This window comes from Thunnus maccoyii, chromosome 13 (genome assembly GCF_910596095.1).
Source record: "Thunnus maccoyii chromosome 13, fThuMac1.1, whole genome shotgun sequence".
In the NCBI taxonomy this organism is placed as follows: domain Eukaryota; kingdom Metazoa; phylum Chordata; class Actinopteri; order Scombriformes; family Scombridae; genus Thunnus; species Thunnus maccoyii.
The window spans coordinates 8,619,599-8,642,066 of NC_056545.1; the positions used below are offsets into that span (position 1 = coordinate 8,619,599).

The 22,468-nt window shown below is 40.8% G+C and overlaps 1 protein-coding gene across 1 annotated transcript in view; it reads right to left on the reverse strand.

Moving 5' to 3' along the window:
• wwc1 (WW and C2 domain containing 1) overlaps positions 1–22,468 on the reverse strand; it is a 61,808-nt gene that overhangs the window by 33,175 nt on the left and 6,165 nt on the right. Inside the window, exons 2-5 of the mRNA XM_042430799.1 lie at positions 7,269–7,378; positions 6,275–6,478; positions 5,458–5,534; positions 3,747–3,826 (exon numbers count right to left, since the gene is read on the reverse strand). Coding sequence (XP_042286733.1) covers positions 3,747–3,826; positions 5,458–5,534; positions 6,275–6,478; positions 7,269–7,378 — 471 coding nt within the window. The remainder of the gene's footprint in view (positions 1–3,746; positions 3,827–5,457; positions 5,535–6,274; positions 6,479–7,268; positions 7,379–22,468) is intronic.

Genomic DNA, 22,468 nt, shown 5'->3' on the forward strand with positions numbered 1-22,468 from the left:
GAGAGAGAGAGAGAGAGAGAGAGAGAGAGAGAGAGAGAGAGAGAAAACAAGGCACAGAGAGAATGAGGAAGTGAGGGAGGGAGGGTGAGAGGCACTTGTCTGTAACAGGCAGAGAGAACAAGTAATCCTCTCTAAGTCTTTCTCAAACACGGACTTAGGCTGAGTGAAAACGGCAATATGAACCTTTTTATACTTAAAACAACAACAACCAACAGAGACGTTTAACAGATACTGACCGTGGCTGAAACACGTCAGCTAGAAACCGTCATGTGATCTGAGTAGTTCATTGGAGATTATAAATTTGGGGGAAAAGTGTCTGAGCTCCTCCTCCTCCTCCTGCTTTGGTAAAATAATAAATCCATCTGTGGGTTGATGGGTGACCTCTGACCTCAAATGTAAAAATACTCACACAGGTTTCTGGAATTCACACTTATTTTGGGGGGATATTGAAAAAAGCAGGTAACAACATACAAGGAGGGACACAAAAATCTAAGAGATTGTTAAAAAAAACTGTTATTATAAATAGTTATTTCAATAGTAGCTTTCTAATCCTCTCATAGCCGTACGCTAACTCCAAATAAATACAATAACTATATCCTCCTCTCATGCTATCGATGGCTTCCAGGAATTTTTGAGTCGCCCCTCGTATCGACCAAATATTTGTCTCCTAAAAGAGTTCAGTGATTAAATACTGCACATCCATGAAACTGAGGGGGAACCAATTAAAGCAGAGGTTAAGATATAGTCATATTTTGAGGGGGACATCTGTAAATGTTCCAATTAACTTCAGTTTCCCGAACTGTTGCTACAAAGTTGGAAGCACAATATTGTCTATTAACAGTAGTTTGAAACCTATTTAACCTGCGACTCCTATGAACGAAGCAACGTTGTGACCAGTTCAATCAAAAAAAGATGTTTTAAAGTCCCGAAGAAAGAAAATGATCCAATAATTCACTAGAAAAATGTTTTTTTTCTGCCTTAGTACAGCTTTAATCATCTTGTGACCCCTCTGATCCATCGTACAACCCTCTGTGAGGGTCTTGACCCCCCGTGTTGAGGAAACACTGGTCTAAACTATCATTGTGTGTTGTAGCTTTAAAGATTTGCTCCTGACCAAAAGCATATATATGTGTCCACATACGTTTGGCCGCACAGTGCAGCTCTAATCATAAGTTAAACATGTCGTCTCTTTATGTGAGAAAACATCATAAAACACTCTCTCCTGCTCGGCAGCATTCAGTGAAATCTTATCAGGAGCTGAGTGTCGGGCTGCATTCCTGTCTAAGCCTATTTGTATTTCTGCAAACAGCGATTGGTTGTCGGACGCCGTCTGATGACTGTAACAGGAGAGGGGAAAGTCGCGGAGGAATGCCGTCCGACCGCTCTGCCTCAGCTACTCTTTAATCCTCCTGACACTCTCCACTCTGCTGCGTGAGACAAGACAAACAGACCGGACATTCCTGTTCGATCCGACGGCCGACCCACAGCGGAGAGGAGAGGCGCGTCGCTCGCTCTCTCTCTCTCTCTCTCTCTCTCTCTCTCTCTCTCTCTTTGGAAAAACAAAACAAACAGGAATCGGTCTGACATGAAGAACAGATTCTCTTTCAAATCCACATTCCTGACCGATGTCTCCTCTTAGTACACCTTGCTTCACATATCTGAAAAGGTGTAGAAGTAGGTCAGAGAGAGACGGGGTGTTTCCCTTCATATCCACATTCTTCAGCTGTTGTCCCTTTGTCGCTTTTATGGAGTTGATGGTGTTTAATGATCGGATGGAATGTGTGATAATGCTGAGCCAATAAACGCTGTGATAAGCAGCTGTTTATTGTGCTTTTAAAAGGTTTTGACCACACGCTGTTAAAAGAGGGCAAATTCCAACGACGAGTAGAAGACGTTCGTCTCTACTGTGTGAAAAATCTCTCTGTGATGCCCGAGCGATCACGTCACCGATAAAGGTGAAAGATGAGAGCTGAGCAGGGATTTGGAGGGGGAAATAAAACAACAATAAAAAAACTCAATGAGAGAAAGTAGGAGACGATCCACGTTCACACTGAAACACCTGAGCAACAAGAAACAACGTCTGCTGGAGCCGTCCAGTAGCTGTAACACATCTTCATGCATGTTATTAACGCCTCTGCCCAGTAACGACCCAGCCAGCCCACCCTGACCTCCTGGAACAGCCGACACCAGTCTCATATTTTACCTGGAAAAATGAGTGTGTCCTCTCCTGTCTGCCGCCGACAGAGCTGTCGGACAAAAAGAGTCGATCGGGAGGTTGTAACAGCGTCCAGTTCAAAAGTATTTCAGTCAACTTTCAGCCACAGTTATGTGTCACGCTGTCATCCTGCGTTATTCGCCACCGATGTGCCGTCAAGCCGTAATTCGACTGACAAAAAGCGAGTCGACTGATGCGTCGAATCATCCTGTAGCCGTACGCTAACACCAAATAAATACAATAACTACATCCTACTCTCTTAAAAGAGTTCAGTGATTAAGTATTGCACATCCATGAAACTGAGGGGGAAACCATTAAAGCAGAGGTTAAGATATGGTCATATTTTGGGGGGAACATCTGTAAATGTTCTAATTTGTCCAAACTAAACAGATGAAAGAAGAAAGATGATCAACAAGCTTTACTGACTTCTTCTCTTTGTTGTAGTTTTACTCATCTTCCAGTGACACTTGTGTTTTGTTCTTCTTCACTGTTAAACGTCTGTTACAGCACAACGAAACAAGCTAGCAAAGCTTTAAACACCAGCCTACTGATGTCTTTGCATTAAATAAAATGAACTTCAGTTTCCCGAACTGTTGCCACAAAGTTGGAAGCACGATATTGTCTATTAACAGTAGTTTAAAGCCTTTTTAACCTGCGACTCCTATCAATGAAGCAACGTTGTGACCAGTTCAATCAGAAAAGATGGTTTTTTTTCTGCCTTAGTACAGCTTTAATCATCTTGTGACCCCTCTGATCCGTCGTACAACCCTTTGTGACCTTTCTGACCCCCCGTGTTGGGGAAACACTGGTCTAAAATATGATTGTCATTGTGACAAAAAGCGAGTTGACTGATGCATCCGCAGCCTTAAAATCATACTTGTAGTTGTTGTTCTTATTGACGCCTGTTTTCTGACGATAAATAAGAAGTTAATGACGTTTAAAATGATGGATTATAGAGAGTTATTGACACACAGTCACCTCTGTAACCTTCTGTCATTACTGGTCATGATGGTTGGTGTTGCCAAACCACCGTCACTCTTTGAACGGGTGGGAAGTGTTTCAGCACATCTCAAGCTTTAAAAGCTTAAAGACTCCACAAGAGGCTCAGGAAAGAGATTTTTTAAAGCTTTTTCTTCTCCTTCTTTGAACACAATGTTCTATCCAAATACTATGTATATGTTCCCTGAACCTCTGTCCCCACCCTCAGAGTGTTTGTTTGTTTGTGTTTGCTTGTTTGTTTGTTGTTGTTGTTGTTGCTTTGTTTTGTTCTCATGTGTGTTGCACGTTGGGCTCGGCGTATTTTGATCGAGCTGTGATGTTTATTTGTGTCGTGTCGTGGCGTCCTGCAGCGTGAGGATCAAATCCCTGACCGGGCTGTAAACAAACACACCCGTCAGAGTGCCCTTCAGCGAGGATTCAACCGGGAAAAAAGGGCTGGAAAGCTTCCAGAAGCCAGAAGACGAGAGCGCACATATGAACCACAAAGACAAAGGTAAAACAGACGGAGAGGCGTGAGGACGTCACCGCTTACTCTTTGAGCGTCTCGAAGCCTTGTTCTTTGTACAGCAGCTCCTGCTTCATGCAGGCCAGGTCCCGCTTCAGCTTATTCACCTGAGACGCAGACAGACGGGAGAGGGAGGAAGGAAAATACAGATAAACGGTTAAGAGTTTCAAATTATTTTAAGATGAAGGGAATGAAGGGAAAAACCAAAACCAGTAATGTGTTCTCTTCCCTGTCTCCCAGCTCCAAACCCATTGGTTCCTACTGATAAATGTTTAAAAAAAAGCTCACAAATAATAGTTTTATTTGTTTTTAAAAGCTCAGTAATTTCCTAGAACAGCTGGTCACTGCAGTTTTTAACCAACGGGAGGAAATAGAGCATTTGTTGGGAACTACTTTCATCGGCGGATGAATCCATATTTGCTGCTCTAGTGAGTATTTCTGTCAGCAGGACGGTGTGTGTGTGTGTGTGTGTGTGTGTGTGTGTGTGTGTGTGTGTGTGTGTGTGTGTGTGTGTGTGTGTGTGTCAACATGTCACTCAGCCCATCAGTGTGACTCGCTGACGTGTTTTTAATAGTTCTTGGACAACAATGCATCTCTATGACACAGAAGAAGAAGAAGATGTTATCATAATACTTGTTAATGCATCGACTCATTGCTGGTTTTGGTCTTTTAATGAGATTTGTTGACAATAAGTAAAATATTAAAAAAAAATAATCAAAAATATCACCAAACTTATCCTAAAAGTTGAAACTCCAACATGTTGAGAAATGCAAAGTTTCAAAGTCTTATAAGAAGTAAAGTTGAAACAATTAGTTGAAAAAATAATATGCATCCATTTTTATAACTGATTAATAATAAAGTCTTTTGTTAATGAAAAATGCCAAACAATATGATTGAAGATGGGCTCTGGGAAACACGATGGGTATTTTTCACCAAATGAAAACTTGATTAATGGAAAATTATTTTGTTTCAAATAATCGTTTAGTTTACAGATTTACAAATGACTCCATGATGAAAACAGTGATTATCTGCAAGAAACGTTTATGTTTAGAAGATCAGACGACATAAAGGACACGTTCACAGTTTTTCCAAGTCTGTCTTAAAACAGCAGTCAGGTTTCCATAGTAACAGTGAAAGAGGTTTTCCTGGCTGTAATCATTCCTCCTGTTCATACTGGATGTTAAAAGATCCTTCAAATGTGTTTTCAATGGAAGTGATGGAGGCCAAAATCCACAGTTTGTCCACACAGTCATTTAAAAGTTGATGTGAAGCTTATATGAGGCTTCAGCAGTCTGAGTTATTCATATCAAGTGGATATCTGACACATTTACAGTCTTTTTAGCATCAAATTCCCTCTATGTGTTTTCCTGTTGAGCTGTGGTGGAAGTATAGTAACAAAAAGAGGAACTTTGGCACTAAAAAGACTGTAACGTTGAAAGATATCAACTTGATTTGACTCATTTGGACGCTGAAGCTTCATATTAGCTTCAGGAGGAGGACACTTCCATTATAAGGTCATTATGAAGGGATCTTCTAATAGTCAGTATGAACAGGAGGAATGATTACAGCAAGACAAACAGCTTTAATGTTCATTTGGGCTCCTGACTGTTGGTTTAAGAGAGATTAAAATAGTGAAAATGTCCTCTGAGTGATCCAGATTAAATATTATTTCATGCAGTTCCAGTTTACAACCGTGATAACAGGTTTCGTGGTGGAAACAGGAAGAAGAGGCTCTTACCCGACTTTTAGCTGTGGATATTTCTGCTTTTAGGATATCAGGGTCATACTTGCTGGAAGAGGACGACCTGGAGTTCACTGTAGGAAAGGTGAGACATGAAGAGAAAAGAGACGTCCATTATATCTTATCTATCTATCTTATATCTTTTGCTTTTCACGGCTGTTTTTGTGCTGCACCAGAGATGCTGAACGTCATCTACTGAAGTCTTTGTGGGGAAACATAGCTGTTAAATTAAAGCAATCTCACGAGGAATGTCAAGGTTTAAGAGAAAAAGTACATCTTCACAAAAGAGAAACTCTCAGGGACATTTTTTGTAAGAATCATCTTCTTAACTTCTATCTGAGAAAAGAAATGCAACACAGCTCACAGCTCATCTTCCTTTCCCTTCATTCCTTTAAAGATCAGCCACATCGAGGCGGTTTCTACTCGCTCAGCAACACAAAACTGCGAATCAAAGTTCACCAGAGTTGAATGTATGGATTTACTTTGCTTTCATCAATCACCACAGACGCATTTCTGTCTGAATTTCTGCTGTTGTGACCGAACCCCAACGCTGCTGCCGCCAGTCATCGTGCTTTCCCCTCCCAGTGTCATATGGTCATAAACTCAAGAAGGCATCAGACACACTATCACACCAGTTTTGTCTTTGCTTAAACATATTATGAGTTATCTGTGTGAGACATTGAGGGAAAAATCTGCCAAAACTGATCATTTTTCCTTTTTTCTGTCTCTTTTCTAATCCCTCACTTCCCAAAATGTCCCTAAACATAAAATAAATCATGTTACTCCACGTCCGGGGTTCCTCGGCTACACTTACAGCTGGTCTGCGACGTGGACTTGTCCCTCCACGCGTCGTTGAGCTGCCGGTACTCCTGCTGCGCCAGGCGGAGCCTCTGCTCCTTCACCTGGTAGATCTCCTTCTGGGCGCTGAGCGCGTCGTGGGCCACGGCCAGGTAGTCCCGCAGCATGGCCTCCTGTTCCCGCTGCCACTGGGCCCGCGGGTCCTCCAGCTGGGTGCTCTCTGGAGGAGGAGGAGGAGGAGGAAGAGGAGGATTTAGCCACCAACATGCAGCGACATTTAATGAGACGGTCACAGTGTTTTGTTGTTGTTTTAATCAATAAATGTGTGTTTAGTGTACAGCTTTAAACACGACTCAGCCAATCAGAGGTGAGCGTCAGGAGTTATAGTTACAGACTCGTCTCATTACTTTGATTTATTCCGGTTAATAATCAACAACTTTTAACATTCAGCATAATAACGGTGAAAAGTTTCAATCTAGAGCTGCAACGATTGGTCGATTCATCGTCTAGTCGATCGACAGAAAATTATTTAGCAACTATTAATAATCATTTGTCATTTTTTTAAGGAAAAAAGCCAAAAATTTTGCTGGTTGCAGCTTCTCAAATGTGAGAATTTTTAAGCTTTTTTGTGTTCAGTAAACTGAATATCTTCTAAGATGTTATAATAAGCATTTTTCACTATTTTCTGAGAATTTATAGACAAAACGAATAATCGATCAAATGAGAAAATAATCGTTAGTCGCAGCTCAGTGAGGAACTAAAAATAAAATGAAACACTGTGAAGCCAGTTGAGTACTGCTAAATAATCTCTTCATACTTTTATTCAATAATATATTCACTCTTTAGCTCCATAGAGTCCAGTTTATGTAAAGAAAAACACTAAAATGACTAAAATATCACAAAGTTCTTTAAAAATTTCAACAGAAAACAACAGAAGATGTAAAAACACAGCTGGGTGTGGACAGATGACAGATGACAGATGACAGATGAGAGAGTCAGTAAGAACTCACTGGTGTTGTGGTCGACATAGTACGCTCCGACGACGGGGTCGTACGCCTCCTCCCAGCCGATCGGCAGCTCATCTCCGATGCAGTCAGCAAACGTTAGAGGCTTCGTCTGTCTGAAGGAAACAGAAAAACAGGAAAAACAGATTCAGAAACAGAATTCAACAAACAACACGGACCTCATCGGTCACCATGTTTGGCCACATGTATGTACTGTACATGTCCTGGTATATAACACATGTATGTACTGTACATGTCCTGGTATATAACACATGTATGTACTGTACATGTCCTGGTATATAACACATGCATGTACTGTACATGTCCTGGTATATAACACATGCATGTACTGTACATGTCCTGGTATATAACACATGTATGTACTGTACATGTCCTGGTATATAACACATGTATGTACTGTACATGTCCTGGTATATAACACATGTATGTACTGTACATGTCCTGGTATATAACACATGTATGCAAACACCTTTGTGTATAAAACAGCAGAAAATAGTGAAAAATGCCCAATGTGCCCTCTTCAGACGTCTCGTTTGTCTGACTGACGTCCAGATATTCATTTTACTTTCATGTTTGACAAAGAAAAGCATCACATCCTCACATCTGAGAAGCTGGAAACAGCAAATATCTGGAATTTTTGATCATCATTCAACTATCAGATTAGCTGCAAATAAACTTTCTTTTGACCGACTTGTCAATTAATCAGCTTAATGTTTGCTGCTCGTCCTCAACTGTCAGAAAATAGTGACAAACGCCTGTTATAATTTCCCACAGCTCAAGAGGATGTATTCAGATTGCTTGTTTTTTGTTTGTTTGTTTTTTTTAATTAATTTTCAACAACATAATACATCACGAGGACCTACGATTAAGACAAGACACACCAAAAACCTACTGACACAAGAACAAACACAAATACAGAAGGAAAAAAACAAAACAAAAACACAAAGAAACAAATAAAAATCTGCAGTATTCACAACCTGGTGCATTTATAAAATGCTGTTTGTATGTATTAAACCGTTATATTCGTTACCCCCATACTTATAACTCTTGACCATTCCTCTTTCAAGTATATTGCTACTGGTGACCAGTCCATTACAAACTCCTCCAGAGTGCCTCCCAACACATATGAAAGCTCTTCGTCCAGCTGTTTTTGTAATATTGTGAGTGTTGCCTGTTCCTGTGCTTGCATTCATAACTAGTATCTAACCCCAACATAAAGTGATTTATTTCCCAAATATTTTCTTTATCTCATTTTGGACTGAGAGCCAAAAAATTGCAATTTTAGGGCACAACTACATAAGATGACTACATGTAACGAGGCTGTTTTTACATTTCAAACATAACTGGGAGCACTTAGGATCATATTTACAATGAATAGCTGGGGTTACATGTAGTCTGTGGATTATCTTATATTGGGTCTCATAGGATTTGTTACAGCCTGTGATTTTCTTTGTGTTCATTAATATGTTTTACTGTTGAAAGTAGGGATGTTAACAAACATTTGGTCATAAATATAACTCATAACTTTCCTCTTTAAAGAAGAAGTGCTTCAGTTTGCTGTCATATAATAAAGAAAAGAATCAAATCTTCATGTGTGAGAAGCTGGAACCTGTTTGTCATTTGTGTCTGAAAAGTGATTATCAGAATAGTTGCAGATTAATTTTCTAATTAATTAATGATCAGAATAATTCAATATGAGTTCAATATGACTGTAATGATCAAGAGAGAGACATCTGTCGTCTGAGAGAACATGACACAACTGGAGGTTAATTTACAGTAAAAATATCACATGAAAGACGAGTAAAACTCTAAAAAATACAAACACGTTTGAAATCTGAACACAAACTTTCTCACATTTAATAAAACATTTAAAGTGTTTGTGAGAGAAACGACGTAAACCTGATCCTGGTTCTTACAATACTGACACTTTTTACCCCACATGTATAATAAATAAATAATAAAAAGTAAAAACATATGATAAAAATGTATAATAGCTACAGTATGTAGGGTAAAATGTATGACATATGCTGTTAAACCAGCTTCTTATGATTCATACAAGAGTTTGCTCTGTAGCTCTTATGTCACTATTTATCATGAGCTCTATTTAATTAATGTATTTCTGGTAATGATATGTTAGGATTCATTTTAAATAGTAGCGACAGGGGTCACAAATTAGCCTCGGCTAGGAATCCTATATGCAACACATCTGTTTCATGTGTGTTTTGCATCGTCTCTGACAAATAAACTAATAAAAATATAAAAATAAAAAGCTCAAACTGCTGCCACTTAAAGGTCATTTATATACTTTCTGCATGACTTTCAGGATGAACTTTAAAGTGAGATTATACATGATGAAGAGATATAAGCGATACTTCACCTACAAGTCCTAACAATGAAAACTAATTAACAGAAAATTAATCGCCAACTACTTTGATAATCGATTAATCGTTCTGAGTCGTCAAATTCTCTCATTCAGGCTTATTTTACGTTGCGTTTTTCACCATTTTCTGACATTTTATAGCCCAAACAACTGATCAATTAATCAATAAGTAATAAGTAATCATTAGTTGTGGCCCTACAATGATCCTCTACTTACAGAAACCTGTGATCAGCCTTCTACAACATGTCAGATCCAGATTAATCCAGAATACTGACTAATAACGCTGAAACATGGATTTAATCCGGCTCACTGTGTTGGTCTGAGAGCAGTTTTGTGAGCAGGAGGAGGTAGAGTGTGTGTAAGTGGAGAAGGGGGGGGGGGGGGGGGGTAGTCTGGTGTTTCACTGAGTCCTCTATTCACCTCTGAGGGTGGAGGGGGGTAAGGGGGGGGGGGGGGGGGTTGGGTGTCCCTCTAGCCGGCCACAATAGGAGGAAACCGGCCTGTAGCATTCCACAAGCAGCGCTGACGCATCGCCTGGAGGTTTCTGGGGCAACCCTCGGCCTTACAGCGAGTTCACCGCAGCCTCCATGGTGAATTTAGACACTTGTACTTTTTCTTTTTTGACATAACTGAGTGTTTTTATGACCCACAGATGTTACAGTCTGGATTGTTAATGATGTTGCTGTCGAGGTTCTTATGCAAGTGTGGTTAAAGTCGTGTGATACAAAGTCGGATAGTCGTGTTTCTGTAAAATGCTCTGTGAGTAGAATCACATAAATATCATCTTCAGAACTTTTATTATTGCTTGAAGTTGTTTTTACATCTGCTGGTGATCAAAAACTCATTATGGCTGCAACAACGTGCTGCATATAACTACACATTTCCAATTTTAGACTCCATATTACAAACTCCAGTCATACACAATAAACACCGCGCTGCTCGTTGCAGCTTTTATTTGCACTTAATTTAAAAAGGAAATATCAAATATATGCTGCTTTGATCTGTTTTTAACTGATTTGTTTGTTTGGTTGTTGTGTGCATATATATATATATATATTTATTTTTTGCAGTATATTTTTTATTATTATTATTTTCCATTTCGTCAAACTATAGATACTATAAGCAATGGAGTCCACATATTTCATCATCCTTCCCATCCCACACCACAAAAACAAACATACAAACAGACAGACTACAGACGCTCTGTTCTGATTGGCCAATTTCAGTCACCTGACCCTCGGCGGACTCTTGAGCCCACGTAAACAAACTATAGCGGCAGCAGCAGTAACGTCTCCCTGCGTACAGACATGAGACGCACGTTTTCTAGGTAGAAGTACAGTAGAAGAACAGTTTCATCGTGTTTGTCTTGTTTACGTTACACAACGAGCCAAACTGACCACCAATTAACCTTTTTAGTGAGTAATTTCTGTTTCATTCTTTCCAAACTTCACTCAGTAGTTTGATGTCAGAAACCTGATTTATTTTATTGACATTTTAGACGTTTCCAGTGAGACATTATTGAGTTTATATGGTGACTTTCCTGTCGTAAACATCACTGTTGCTGCTCTAGAAACAATGTTTTGTTATATTTAAAATATAAATCAATTCTAATCTTGTACTGATAAATGAGTCCCTACAGCTGACTAGTGGCTACACACTGACTGAAATCTGTTCCCTATAAGTCTTGTATAAATGTTATTTTGGGTTAGGGGTTAGGGGTTAGGGGTTAGGGGTTAGGGTTAGGGTTAGGGTTTAGGGTTAGGGTTAGGGTTAGGGGTTAGGGGTTAGGGGTTAGGGGTTAGGGGTTAGGGGTTAGGGTTAGGGTTAGGGTTAGGGTTAGGGTTAGGGTTAGGGTTAGGGCCAGGGATAGGGTTAGGGGTTAGGGTTAGGGGTTAGGGGTTAGGGTTAGGGGTTAGGGGTTAGGGGTTAGGGTTAGGGTTAGGGGTTAGGGGTTAGGGTTAGGGGTTAGGGTTAGGGTTAGGGGTTAGGGGTTAGGGTTAGGGGTTAGGGGTTAGGGGTTAGGGGTTAGGGGTTAGGGTTAGGGTTAGGGGTTAGGGTTAGGGTTAGGGTTAGGGGTTAGGGTTGGGGTTAGGGTTGGGGTTAGGGTTGGGGTTAGGGGTTAGGATTAGGGGTTAGGGGTTAGGGGTTAGGATTAGGGGTTAGGGCCAGGGTTAGGGGTTAGGGTTTATGTGACCACTCATGAAAATGTGATGGATTACTTGAGGACACAGTGTTTACTGCATCAGTGAGCACATTTGTTTCACTTTTCTTCTTGCTAATGTCTGAGTGTGCTGTGAAAAACTACTTAAAAAGTTGTTTTTTTTTTAAATAAATATTGTCATAATAATGATCTAAAATGATGTGAGAACGAAAGTTTTTAGTCAAACAACATCAAATTTTCCCCAAACCACAGCACCTAGGCCCTCCAGACACCAAAACATCTGTTTAGTATTTATATTCCACAAAAAGAGTCAAAAAAGTATAAATTTTGTATGAAACTCATCACACTAACAGTAGAAAAACACTAAACCTTACTGCCAATAAAGTAAACAAGCAATTTTATAATAATATGGCAATTAAACACATCATTCCCCCATTAACAACAAAAACAAATTAAAGTAAAACCCACTTCTACTTGGTTTCACCCTGAGACACAACAAACAGCAGAGTAAAAACAAGCGAGACTCTTCTCGGCTCTTTTCTTGTGTTTTTGTGACTGCAGACAAACACAGAGCCGCGACTCGCTGCTGAAGGGAGAAACTGAACTGGGTCCTTTTTCAGCTGATGAATAATGAAAGGGGCCCAGAGAAGACCCCCTCAGCTCGGCTCTAAATTTAGCTCAGGAAAACAGGGGAGGCTTCTGCCAACGGCTGATCCCAGAAAAAGTCGGCCGGTTGGCTGGCTTGGTTATCCACATCCCATTATTTGATTCCTCTCTCTCTCCTCTCACCCGCTAAATCCCTTTTCCCTCTAATCGCCGAGCCGAGGGGAGTCGCTGACCTAAACTCGTCGCTCTTCGTCACAGTTTCCCCTCAGGAGCGAAGGACCGGCTAGCGGCGGCGGCGGCGGCCCTGCCTCCATTTCACTCCATGTCAGTCATTCAATAGCCACTTGTAGTGCGTCTCACATGCTTCACCGCTTTAGAGCTCAAACTGCCTGCGACGGCTGCAGGAGCCGGCAATATGGACAAAAACTGTTGTCATGGTAATAATAAAGAAATACCTTGATGGGCTGAAAATACTCCTTCTGGTTTATTTTGGTTTAAGCTTTTTTTCCCTCCCAGTTTTTCAAACTAGAGCTGCAACTATTAGTCAATTAATCTAGTTGATCACCATTCACTGGCAACTATTCTGATGATCAATTAGTCACTTTCACAATCTTTCTCTTTAGGTTTTAGATCGTTGGATTGTCTTCAAATGTAAGCAGTTTATTACATAAGAGGCCAAATAAACCAGAAATATTCACATTTGGAATCTTAAAAAAATGACTCAAAACGCTTATTTAATTATCAAAATGGTTGGCAATTAATTTGCTCCTAATCAACTAATCAATTAATCTTTGCAGCTCTAATTTGATGACTTTAGGGCTAACGATTATTTTCACAATTGGTTCATCTGGTTACAGATCAAACAATCAGTTAAAAGTGTTTGTCAGATCGATCGATAATGAAGATAACAGTTGCTAAATATCAAATATCTGAGATCGCTTTCAGTCATAACGGACGACGTTGTTTCAGTTTGTTGTCACATTGATCTGTGTTGACTGATGGCAGGCTGCTGGTTGACCAGTCCGAGCACGTTGCTCATTCTGGTTTCCACAGCAGGTTAGTCAAGTGTTGAACTGGTGAAAACATACACATGCACACAGATTGAAACTGGTGACACCTGTAGGATCTTTCTGATGTCAGAGACGAATACGTCCTACAGCCAGGATTACAGCTGCAACGATTGGTTGATTAATCTGTAAATCGACTGACAGAAACTTAATAGGCAAATAATTTGCTAACCATTATTAAAATAGTTATTTTTGAAGAAAAAACTGGTTCCAGCCTCTTAACTGTGAGGATTTGATGCTTTTCTTTGTCATATATGAGAGTAAACAGTTGAATAAAACCAGCAGTTTTATTCAACTGACTGAACAGTTATTTATTTTAATCTAGTATTTTCATTAATCCTTCGGTGTATAAAATGTCAGAAAAATATCGATCACTGTTTCCCAAAGCTGAAGCCGACGTCCTCAAATGTCTTTGTTTTGTCCACAACCCAAAAATATTCAGTTTACTGTCATAGAGACTAAAGAAACCACAAAATATTCACATTTAAGAAGCTGAAATAGACAGAAAAGACAATAATATTAGTCAATTAAGTGATAAAACAATAGGCACATTAATCGACAATGAAAATAATCATTTGCAGAGTTTTGTTGTTTTTTTTTAATTGGTACAGCCAGTTTTTCTGCTGCAAATAAGCCACATTACTGATAATAAACGGACTTTTAAATGTGGATGTCCAGAGTGTGTAACTCTGCTTTATATAACTGCTAAACCTACCAATTAATAAGTGAAGGGTTTCACCGGGAGAGTTATCGTGTCACATGATGGTCTGCATGGTTTTTAAGAGGCTTATCTGAGAAGTCTGGGAGGAAAACGCTGAATTCTTGTGATGCTCAGTCATCAAAGAGGTCAGAAAATTAATTTGCAAGATATCAATACCGGCCTTTAAAACCTGATATCAGTCAAAGCCGAGTACACACACCTCCCCAGGTTTCCCCCATTCCAAGGTAAACAACCGGGCCCCGGGGCCCCGGCGCTCTAATGCAAACTGACGCATGACTGACTAAAGCGTGCAGCAGAGTGCAAACACACAGGGAGGCGAGCTGCATATCTGAACGGTGAGTCAGACGGCAAACGCAGAGAAAACGCTCGTGTGTGTATAAATTCCTCAAGTCCGGTTATAAAGGCTTCAAACTACGTTTCATAGCCGCTCAAGGTCCGACAGTAAAAGCAGAAGTACGAAACACACACACACACACACACACACACACACTCTCTCTCTCTCTCCGCTGCTCTCCTTTCACCCTCGCTGTGTAATCCTTTGCTGCTTAACTGACGAAAGCATGCAAATAAAATGTGGATTCATCATAAAAAAAATAATAATAATTGCAGCAGAGATCTGCCTCGCTGCACGTTACCCCCCCCCCCGCCCGCCCCGCCCCCTAATACTGGTGCAGGCGTGTTATCTGGCAGATAACATTCCTTTCACCTGACGATATGCGTTCAATGCGTCACTGCTGAAGGGTGGCGAGATGATACTGCACTCTGGAGAGCCTTTTTTCAAACAACATCCTGACATTTTACCCTCTTTTCCTTATTTTTTTTTTTTTTTTTTTGCCCTTTTTTTTTGATTGTAGATTGTTTCTGCAGACACATGAACTGACAATCGTTTTCATTATTGATTATAATTAATTTTGTCAGAAAAATAGTGAAAAATACGTTTGTTGAGGTCACAGTGATGCCTTCAAATGTCTTGTTTTTCGTCTGAATTTTAACGTTTTCCTCAGTATCGAACGAATGACATCTTGTTAAATATTTAGTACTTAAGAACACTTTTAGGTATGTTTGCTAAAGAAAAAAAAAGGTATCTAGTCTATCAAAATAGTTAATATTATAAATAAATCTGAATAACAACATCTGCTGGAGTTTTGAATTGAAGCTTGTACTGATCAACTTCACCCGGTTCGGCTACGACGGTCGGCACACCTGCCTCTACCGGCCGCAGCCTCGCTCGCCGCCGCTCCATCCCAGACGCCACGGTTTCTGCACCATCAAAGACTTTTAGGAACTTTTTAATACCGCAAATAATGCAATTCAATACCTTTTACACAGTCATACTGGTTAAAGAATGACAGAAAACCAGTACTGACACTGAGGCCTACAATCATTTATCAATATGACGTCTGTGTCAGTAGTTCCCAGCTGTATATAATAACTAATTAATTAATTAACATGACCTGGATCCTGATATGTGGCAGGAATTGATCGGCTGGATTAACCAATCACAAAATACCTTCAGTTTTTTTTCTAAAATCTTGAGGATGAGCTTCCTCGCTGCCGTATCTGCAGTAGTGACGTGTTTGCTGCAGGTCTGATGAAAACCAGGTAGTTTATAGATGTAGAACGTCCCACAAACACATAAACATAAAAAAACTCACAGCTAATGTTACTGTCTACAACAGGAAAGAGACAACATTCGTTTGTAGACTTTTGTAAATTAAATTTAAGACTCTGAGGGAACTTTAAAGACCTACAAACACTCTGCTGCTGCTGCTTTAATCACACTGAGCTCAACTTCACTGTCTTCCAACATTTAACTTTGTGCTGTATCATGTCTGTCGTCTGTTAGAGATTAACTACGTCGCTCAAAACAGCTAAGAGGAAAAATATCGACTTGACTAATAAGATATAATTCCTTAAACACTCAGAGTTAAGAGTCCTCGTCGTGTTTTAAAGTGTCGGCATGTACGAAGGCGTGACTGGAATTCGGTCGATCAGAGAGTCAAACTGTCGGTTTTGATAACTTCTTCAATTAATTGTCTCGGCTCTGTTGGTTATTCAAATAAAGACCATCAGATATCTGAGCCCCGAGCAGTTTAAATGAAACACACACACACACAAAGCTGTCAGTGTCAAAATAAAGCTGGCTGTCTTCCTTCATTCCTAAAACCCGATCTGTACTGGGGAGCGTTTGACTGCAGGTCCTGGTATTTCCTTCATGTTCGTCTCCTCGGCTTTTCGTTTCCCCCTCTGAGAGAAACTTCAGCTGTCATCTGCCAACGTTTCTAACTTTTAAAAAAAAAAACAGGAGAATTGTTGAAGGAAGGACGGACGGCGGCTCTGAACCTTGACCTCCTCCTTCACACGCTTGTGATGTAGAGGGGGGGGGTTTAATACGCTCGTGCTTTTCTGTGGTTGACGGCGTTCTTTAAAAACATCAAACGAGGCCAAACAGGCAGAAAAGGTTTTGCTGACGTTATAATCTGAAGCAAACATCACAACACTAGAAAACCTCTTTACATTTCTGGGCCTGTTTAGTTGTTTCGGTTTGTTTTTTTTCTTACTGGTCCGACGCAGATGTTTCCCAGTTATGTCAAACTAAATTTGATGGCGGGAAATATTCCAGCAACCTAAACCGTCTTTTTGTTTCCTCTTTCCAGCACAAGCAGTGAAGTGACGCTTTAATAAAATAAAATAACAGGAAATGCCAACAGAAAATGTTTCTATCTGTGACACACGTGGAAAAAAAAAGACGATCAGGCGACTAATCATCACTACTGTTATCAATTGATCTGTTATATTATATCTATTATATAAAACTTGTTTATCTCGTCTGAACAACAGTTGTTAAAAAGTTCATGATAATAAAAGAAAGAGAAAAAAAGCTACTAATCCTCACATTAGAGAGTCTGGAACCTACAAATTTTGGCGTTTTTATTGGAAAAATTACCCAAACCGATTGATCGATGATTAAAATTGTCATCCTTTGACTTTTGATTGACTTATTGATATAATACAAGTTGGATGTGAGTCAAAAGCTGTGAGTACTGGAGGCCTGATTATGTTTATTAGTCTAATCAATAGAGCTGCAACAATTAGTAGATTAATCAATTAGTCGACAGACGGAAAATTAAACAGCAACGATTCTGATAATTGATTGATCAGTTTAGTTATTTTTAAGCAAAAATGGCAAAAAAAAAGTTTCTCAAATGTGATGATGTAATGCTGTTATTTGTCAAACATCTGAAGACGTCACGTTAGACATTCTGTAGACGAAACGATTCATCGATAATAAGAATGATCGTTAGTTGCAGCTCTACTGATCAGCTGATTGATTGTGGATTTATATGTAATATTTTTAAGCCGACCTGAGACGTGTGAGCGGACCGTGTAGTTTTATGTTTTCTTGTTTTGTAATACTTCAGCAAGTTTCTGATCAGAAACTTGAAGAAAAGACGTCAAATCTAATCAAACAGATCACCGTTAATCAACTAATTTACACGAGGTCAAAGGTACGAACGGGAATCAAAGAGATTTAGAGATAGAAGAAGAAGAAGGTGAAAGCTGCAGAGTAGCTTTTAACTTTTGTGTCATCTCTCCACACAGGAAGGAAAACTGTTCTGTGTCTTAACGCTGCTGCCACGAATAAATAAGTTATTAAAAAAAACTACACTGCAGCAGAGTGTGTGTGTGTGTGTGTGTGTGAGCCAGCCTCTGTTCAGATCCTAGTTAACAGTTTGCAGGGCCTCACGCTGCACTTTGACCCCGTGCACCTTGGCAGGCAGTGAAAGGGATTTCACATGAATCAGGCCTTTGGTTGGCGAGGCTGCGCGCTGCTCCCTCTTCACGCCGCGTGTTTCAAGATTCTGTGTTTTGTTTTTTTTTGGGGGGGGGGGGGGGGGGGGTTTGTTTTTTTAGTTTGGGAGGGTTTCTTCCTTCTCGTTTTCTCTACCGTCATCTTCATCAACAGCCCAAATACTGAGTGCGACCTAAATGAGAGGAATACTACTTCCACCTCGTTGCAATGTTCAGAGCTGATATATATGATTAATCGGAAAGTTCTTCAGTAATCGATTAATCATTTTTGTCAAACATTTACTGGTTTCAGCTTCTTTAATGTGAGGATTTGATGCTTTTCTTCGTCAAACATGACAGTAAACTGAATATCTTTGGCTTTTGGACTGTTAAGGGAAATGAGGGAGCGGGCGCCAAATGAACAGGAAGTGGGTTTTTTGGAAATACGTAGTCTACAGGTTCTCCCTTCTTTATGTTTTTCCCGCCTTTTGTCCCATTAACTTGAATGGATTTTCATCAGATTTGATTTTCCAAAGCCTTACTGTCTACAGTCAACTTTCAGCTGCTGAACTTCATGTGCCGACTCAGACAATACCACCAAACACTCCACTTGCCTTTTTGTCAGGAGGACTGGGAGGACTGGGAGGACTTTGTCTGGGCTAGAGGAACCATTGTGGTGATTGATTTTAGTGCAAATTCTTGGACTGGAGGTTTTTGGGGGCTCTGATCTAAATCTTTTGGTCGGTTCTTATAGACAAAATGATGAATCAAGAAAATAATCAACAGATTAGTTGATAATGAAAAGATTAATTCTTCACTTTAAGGCTGAAACTAAGTTATTTTCATTAGCAGTTAATATTCTGATGTCTATCGATGGATTAGTCCTTCGTAGAGCTGCTTGACAATCGTTTCAGCATCGACATCGTGATGTGTTCATGTGCAACAGTCACTGCAGGACTGTTTCTCAGGTTCTCATCTTCCATGACTAATCTGATATTACATCATTTAGTGACACAGTTACAGGCCCCTAAATCACTAAATACACCCGTCGATCTACGAGTGTTTTCTTTAATCATTTACTTTCAGATTAGAGACGCTGCTTTCAGTAATTATAAACGTTTCCGTGGTGAACTTTCATGTTTATGTACTACGTCTGCTGCCTGCTGCGGCCTCATTCATGCTCCTGATGACCGATGTGGTCTGGACAGATTGTGGCGTGCCGAGTGCACCGATCTCTCTCGTATCATTGTAGAAATAATCGCTGTGTATTTCTTAATATTCTCTGTTGTTAGTTTGTTTAGTTGTCAGTAATTGCAGCAGCAGACTGCAGCTCTACTCTCTTCACCTTTCAGAGAATGTAATTAATAATTCACCACCAACGACCCATCTGCTATTAATCAGAATGTTTATTTTTATTACCTGCTATGTTTGATGTTTAAGGCTTAAATTATAACAAAAAATACCACAATAATATATTGAAATCTTCTAAATGTAAATGCTTTAGCTAATATTCTCTCACCAGCGTGACGTATTTGCGACGTCCTGCTAGCGAGCCGTTTGTGACCGTTACTGCGCTGAGTAGCCACCCAGTGACAGTAACTATAGTAACAGCATGAGAAGATGTGCTATGTTGTGGTCAGCGCTTGGTTCAGCTCGTCATTTGCTAAACGACAGTTTGAAACAAACAATAAAATAAATAATAAATAATTATATATGTAAAATCCCTTTTGTCCCGGGGAATCATCCCAAACACGTTTCCTACCGTCGCCGGGACGACGGGACGCTGTTAGTCTTGAGCTCTGATGAAAATAAATCTGATTGCTGCTCGAGTTTGAGAGTTTGACCATCGTTAGCCGCGCCGGGAGTCCTGATTATCTTCCACCGCGCGGTTAATCATACACCTGAACATCGTTAGAAATGTTAGATTACATGTAAATAACAAGAGTTCAAGTTTATTCTTCCCAAATACCTCTCTACCTGTTCTCTCTCTCTACCTGTTCTCTCTCTACCTGTTCTCTCTCTACCTGTTCTCTCTCTCCACCTGTTCTCTCTCTCCACCTGTTCTCTCTCTCTACCTGTTCTCTCTCTACCTGTTCTCTCTCTACCTGTTCTCTCTCTACCTGTTCTCTCTCTACCTGTTCTCTCTCTACCTGTTCTCTCTCTCCACCTGTTCTCTCTCTCCACCTGTTCTCTCTCTCCACCTGTTCTCTCTCTACCTGTTCTCTCTCTACCTGTTCTCTCTCTCCACCTGTTCTCTCTCTCCACCTGTTCTCTCTCTCCACCTGTTCTCTCTCCACCTGTTCTCTCTCTCCACCTGTTCTCTCTCTCCACCTGTTCTCTCTCTACCTGTTCTCTCTCTCCACCTGTTCTCTCTCTCCACCTGTTCTCTCTCTCCACCTGTTCTCTCTCTACCTGTTCTCTCTCTCTCTACCTGTTCTCTCTCTCCACCTGTTCTCTCTCTCCACCTGTTCTCTCTCCACCTGTTCTCTCTCCACCTGTTCTCTCTCTCTACCTGTTCTCTCTCTCCACCTGTTCTCTCTCCACCTGTTCTCTCTCTCCACCTGTTCTCTCTCCACCTGTTCTCTCTCTCCACCTGTTCTCTCTCCACCTGTTCTCTCTCCACCTGTTCTCTCTCTCCACCTGTTCTGTCTCTCCACCTGTTCTCTCTCTCTACCTGTTCTGTCTCTCCACCTGTTCTCTCTCTCTACCTGTTCTCTCTCTCTACCTGTTCTCTCTCTCTACCTGTTCTCTCTCTCTACCTGTTCTCTCTCTACCTGTTCTCTCTCTCTACCTGTTCTCTCTCTCCACCTGTTCTCTCTCTCTACCTGTTCTCTCTCTCCACCTGTTCTCTCTCTCCACCTGTTCTCTCTCTCCACCTGTTCTCTCTCTACCTGTTCTCTCTCTCCACCTGTTCTCTCTCTCCACCTGTTCTCTCTCTACCTGTTCTCTCTCTCTCTACCTGTTCTCTCTCTCCACCTGTTCTCTCTCTCCACCTGTTCTCTCTCCACCTGTTCTCTCTCCACCTGTTCTCTCTCTCTACCTGTTCTCTCTCTCCACCTGTTCTCTCTCCACCTGTTCTCTCTCTCCACCTGTTCTCTCTCCACCTGTTCTCTCTCTCCACCTGTTCTCTCTCCACCTGTTCTCTCTCCACCTGTTCTCTCTCTCCACCTGTTCTGTCTCTCCACCTGTTCTCTCTCTCTACCTGTTCTGTCTCTCCACCTGTTCTCTCTCTCTACCTGTTCTCTCTCTCTACCTGTTCTCTCTCTCTACCTGTTCTCTCTCTACCTGTTCTCTCTCTCTACCTGTTCTGTCTCTCCACCTGTTCTCTCTCTCTACCTGTTCTCTCTCTCCACCTGTTCTCTCTCTACCTGTTCTCTCTCCACCTGTTCTGTCTCTCCACCTGTTCTCTCTCTCTACCTGTTCTGTCTCTCCACCTGTTCTCTCTCTCTACCTGTTCTCTCTCTCCACCTGTTCTCTCTCTACCTGTTCTCTCTCTCCACCTGTTCTCTCTCTCTACCTGTTCTCTCTCCACCTGTTCTGTCTCTCCACCTGTTCTCTCTCTCTACCTGTTCTGTCTCTCCACCTGTTCTCTCTCTCTACCTGTTCTCTCTCTCCACCTGTTCTCTCTCTCTACCTGTTCTGTCTCTCCACCTGTTCTCTCTCTCTACCTGTTCTGTCTCTCCACCTGTTCTCTCTCTCTACCTGTTCTCTCTCTCCACCTGTTCTCTCTCTACCTGTTCTCTCTCCACCTGTTCTCTCTCCACCTGTTCTCTCTCCACCTGTTCTCTCTCTCTACCTGTTCTCTCTCCACCTGTTCTCTCTCCACCTGTTCTCTCTCTCCACCTGTTCTCTCTCTCTACCTGTTCTCTCTCTCCACCTGTTCTCTCTCTCCACCTGTGTCACACACCTGGAACTGAAAGCGGAGGAGTCCAAGTTGATCTCTGGAGGGGTGGCAGAGGGATGAACCAAGTGTGGTAGAAGTAGGAGGAGGGTTTGTTTTATTAGGATAAAACTGTTAAAGTACCCAAATGATGAACATGATGATGATTAATTGTACATCTATACATGAAGAACATCTATCTCATGAAATGTTTCTGTATTTTTTCATATTGCAATATATATCGCCCAAAAAAAAAAGATATCACAATGTCAGTTTTCTCAACATCGTGCAGCTCTCTCATAACATAACATAAAACGTCAGAAAATAGTGGAAACTGTCCGTCTCAGTTGCTCAGAGCTCAACGTGATTACTTCTTTAATCTCTCATCTGATCAAAAGTCTAAAAAACAAAGATATTCAGTTTAAAATGAAATAAATCAGAGACAAGCAGTGAATCCTCACAGCTCAGCAGGTGGAACCAGAGAATGATTGACATGTTTGTTTGTTAATCTTCTTAAAACCAAATTAATTGATTGTCTTTTTTGTTGTTGTTTTGTTAAATAATCTCATTTAAGTGTC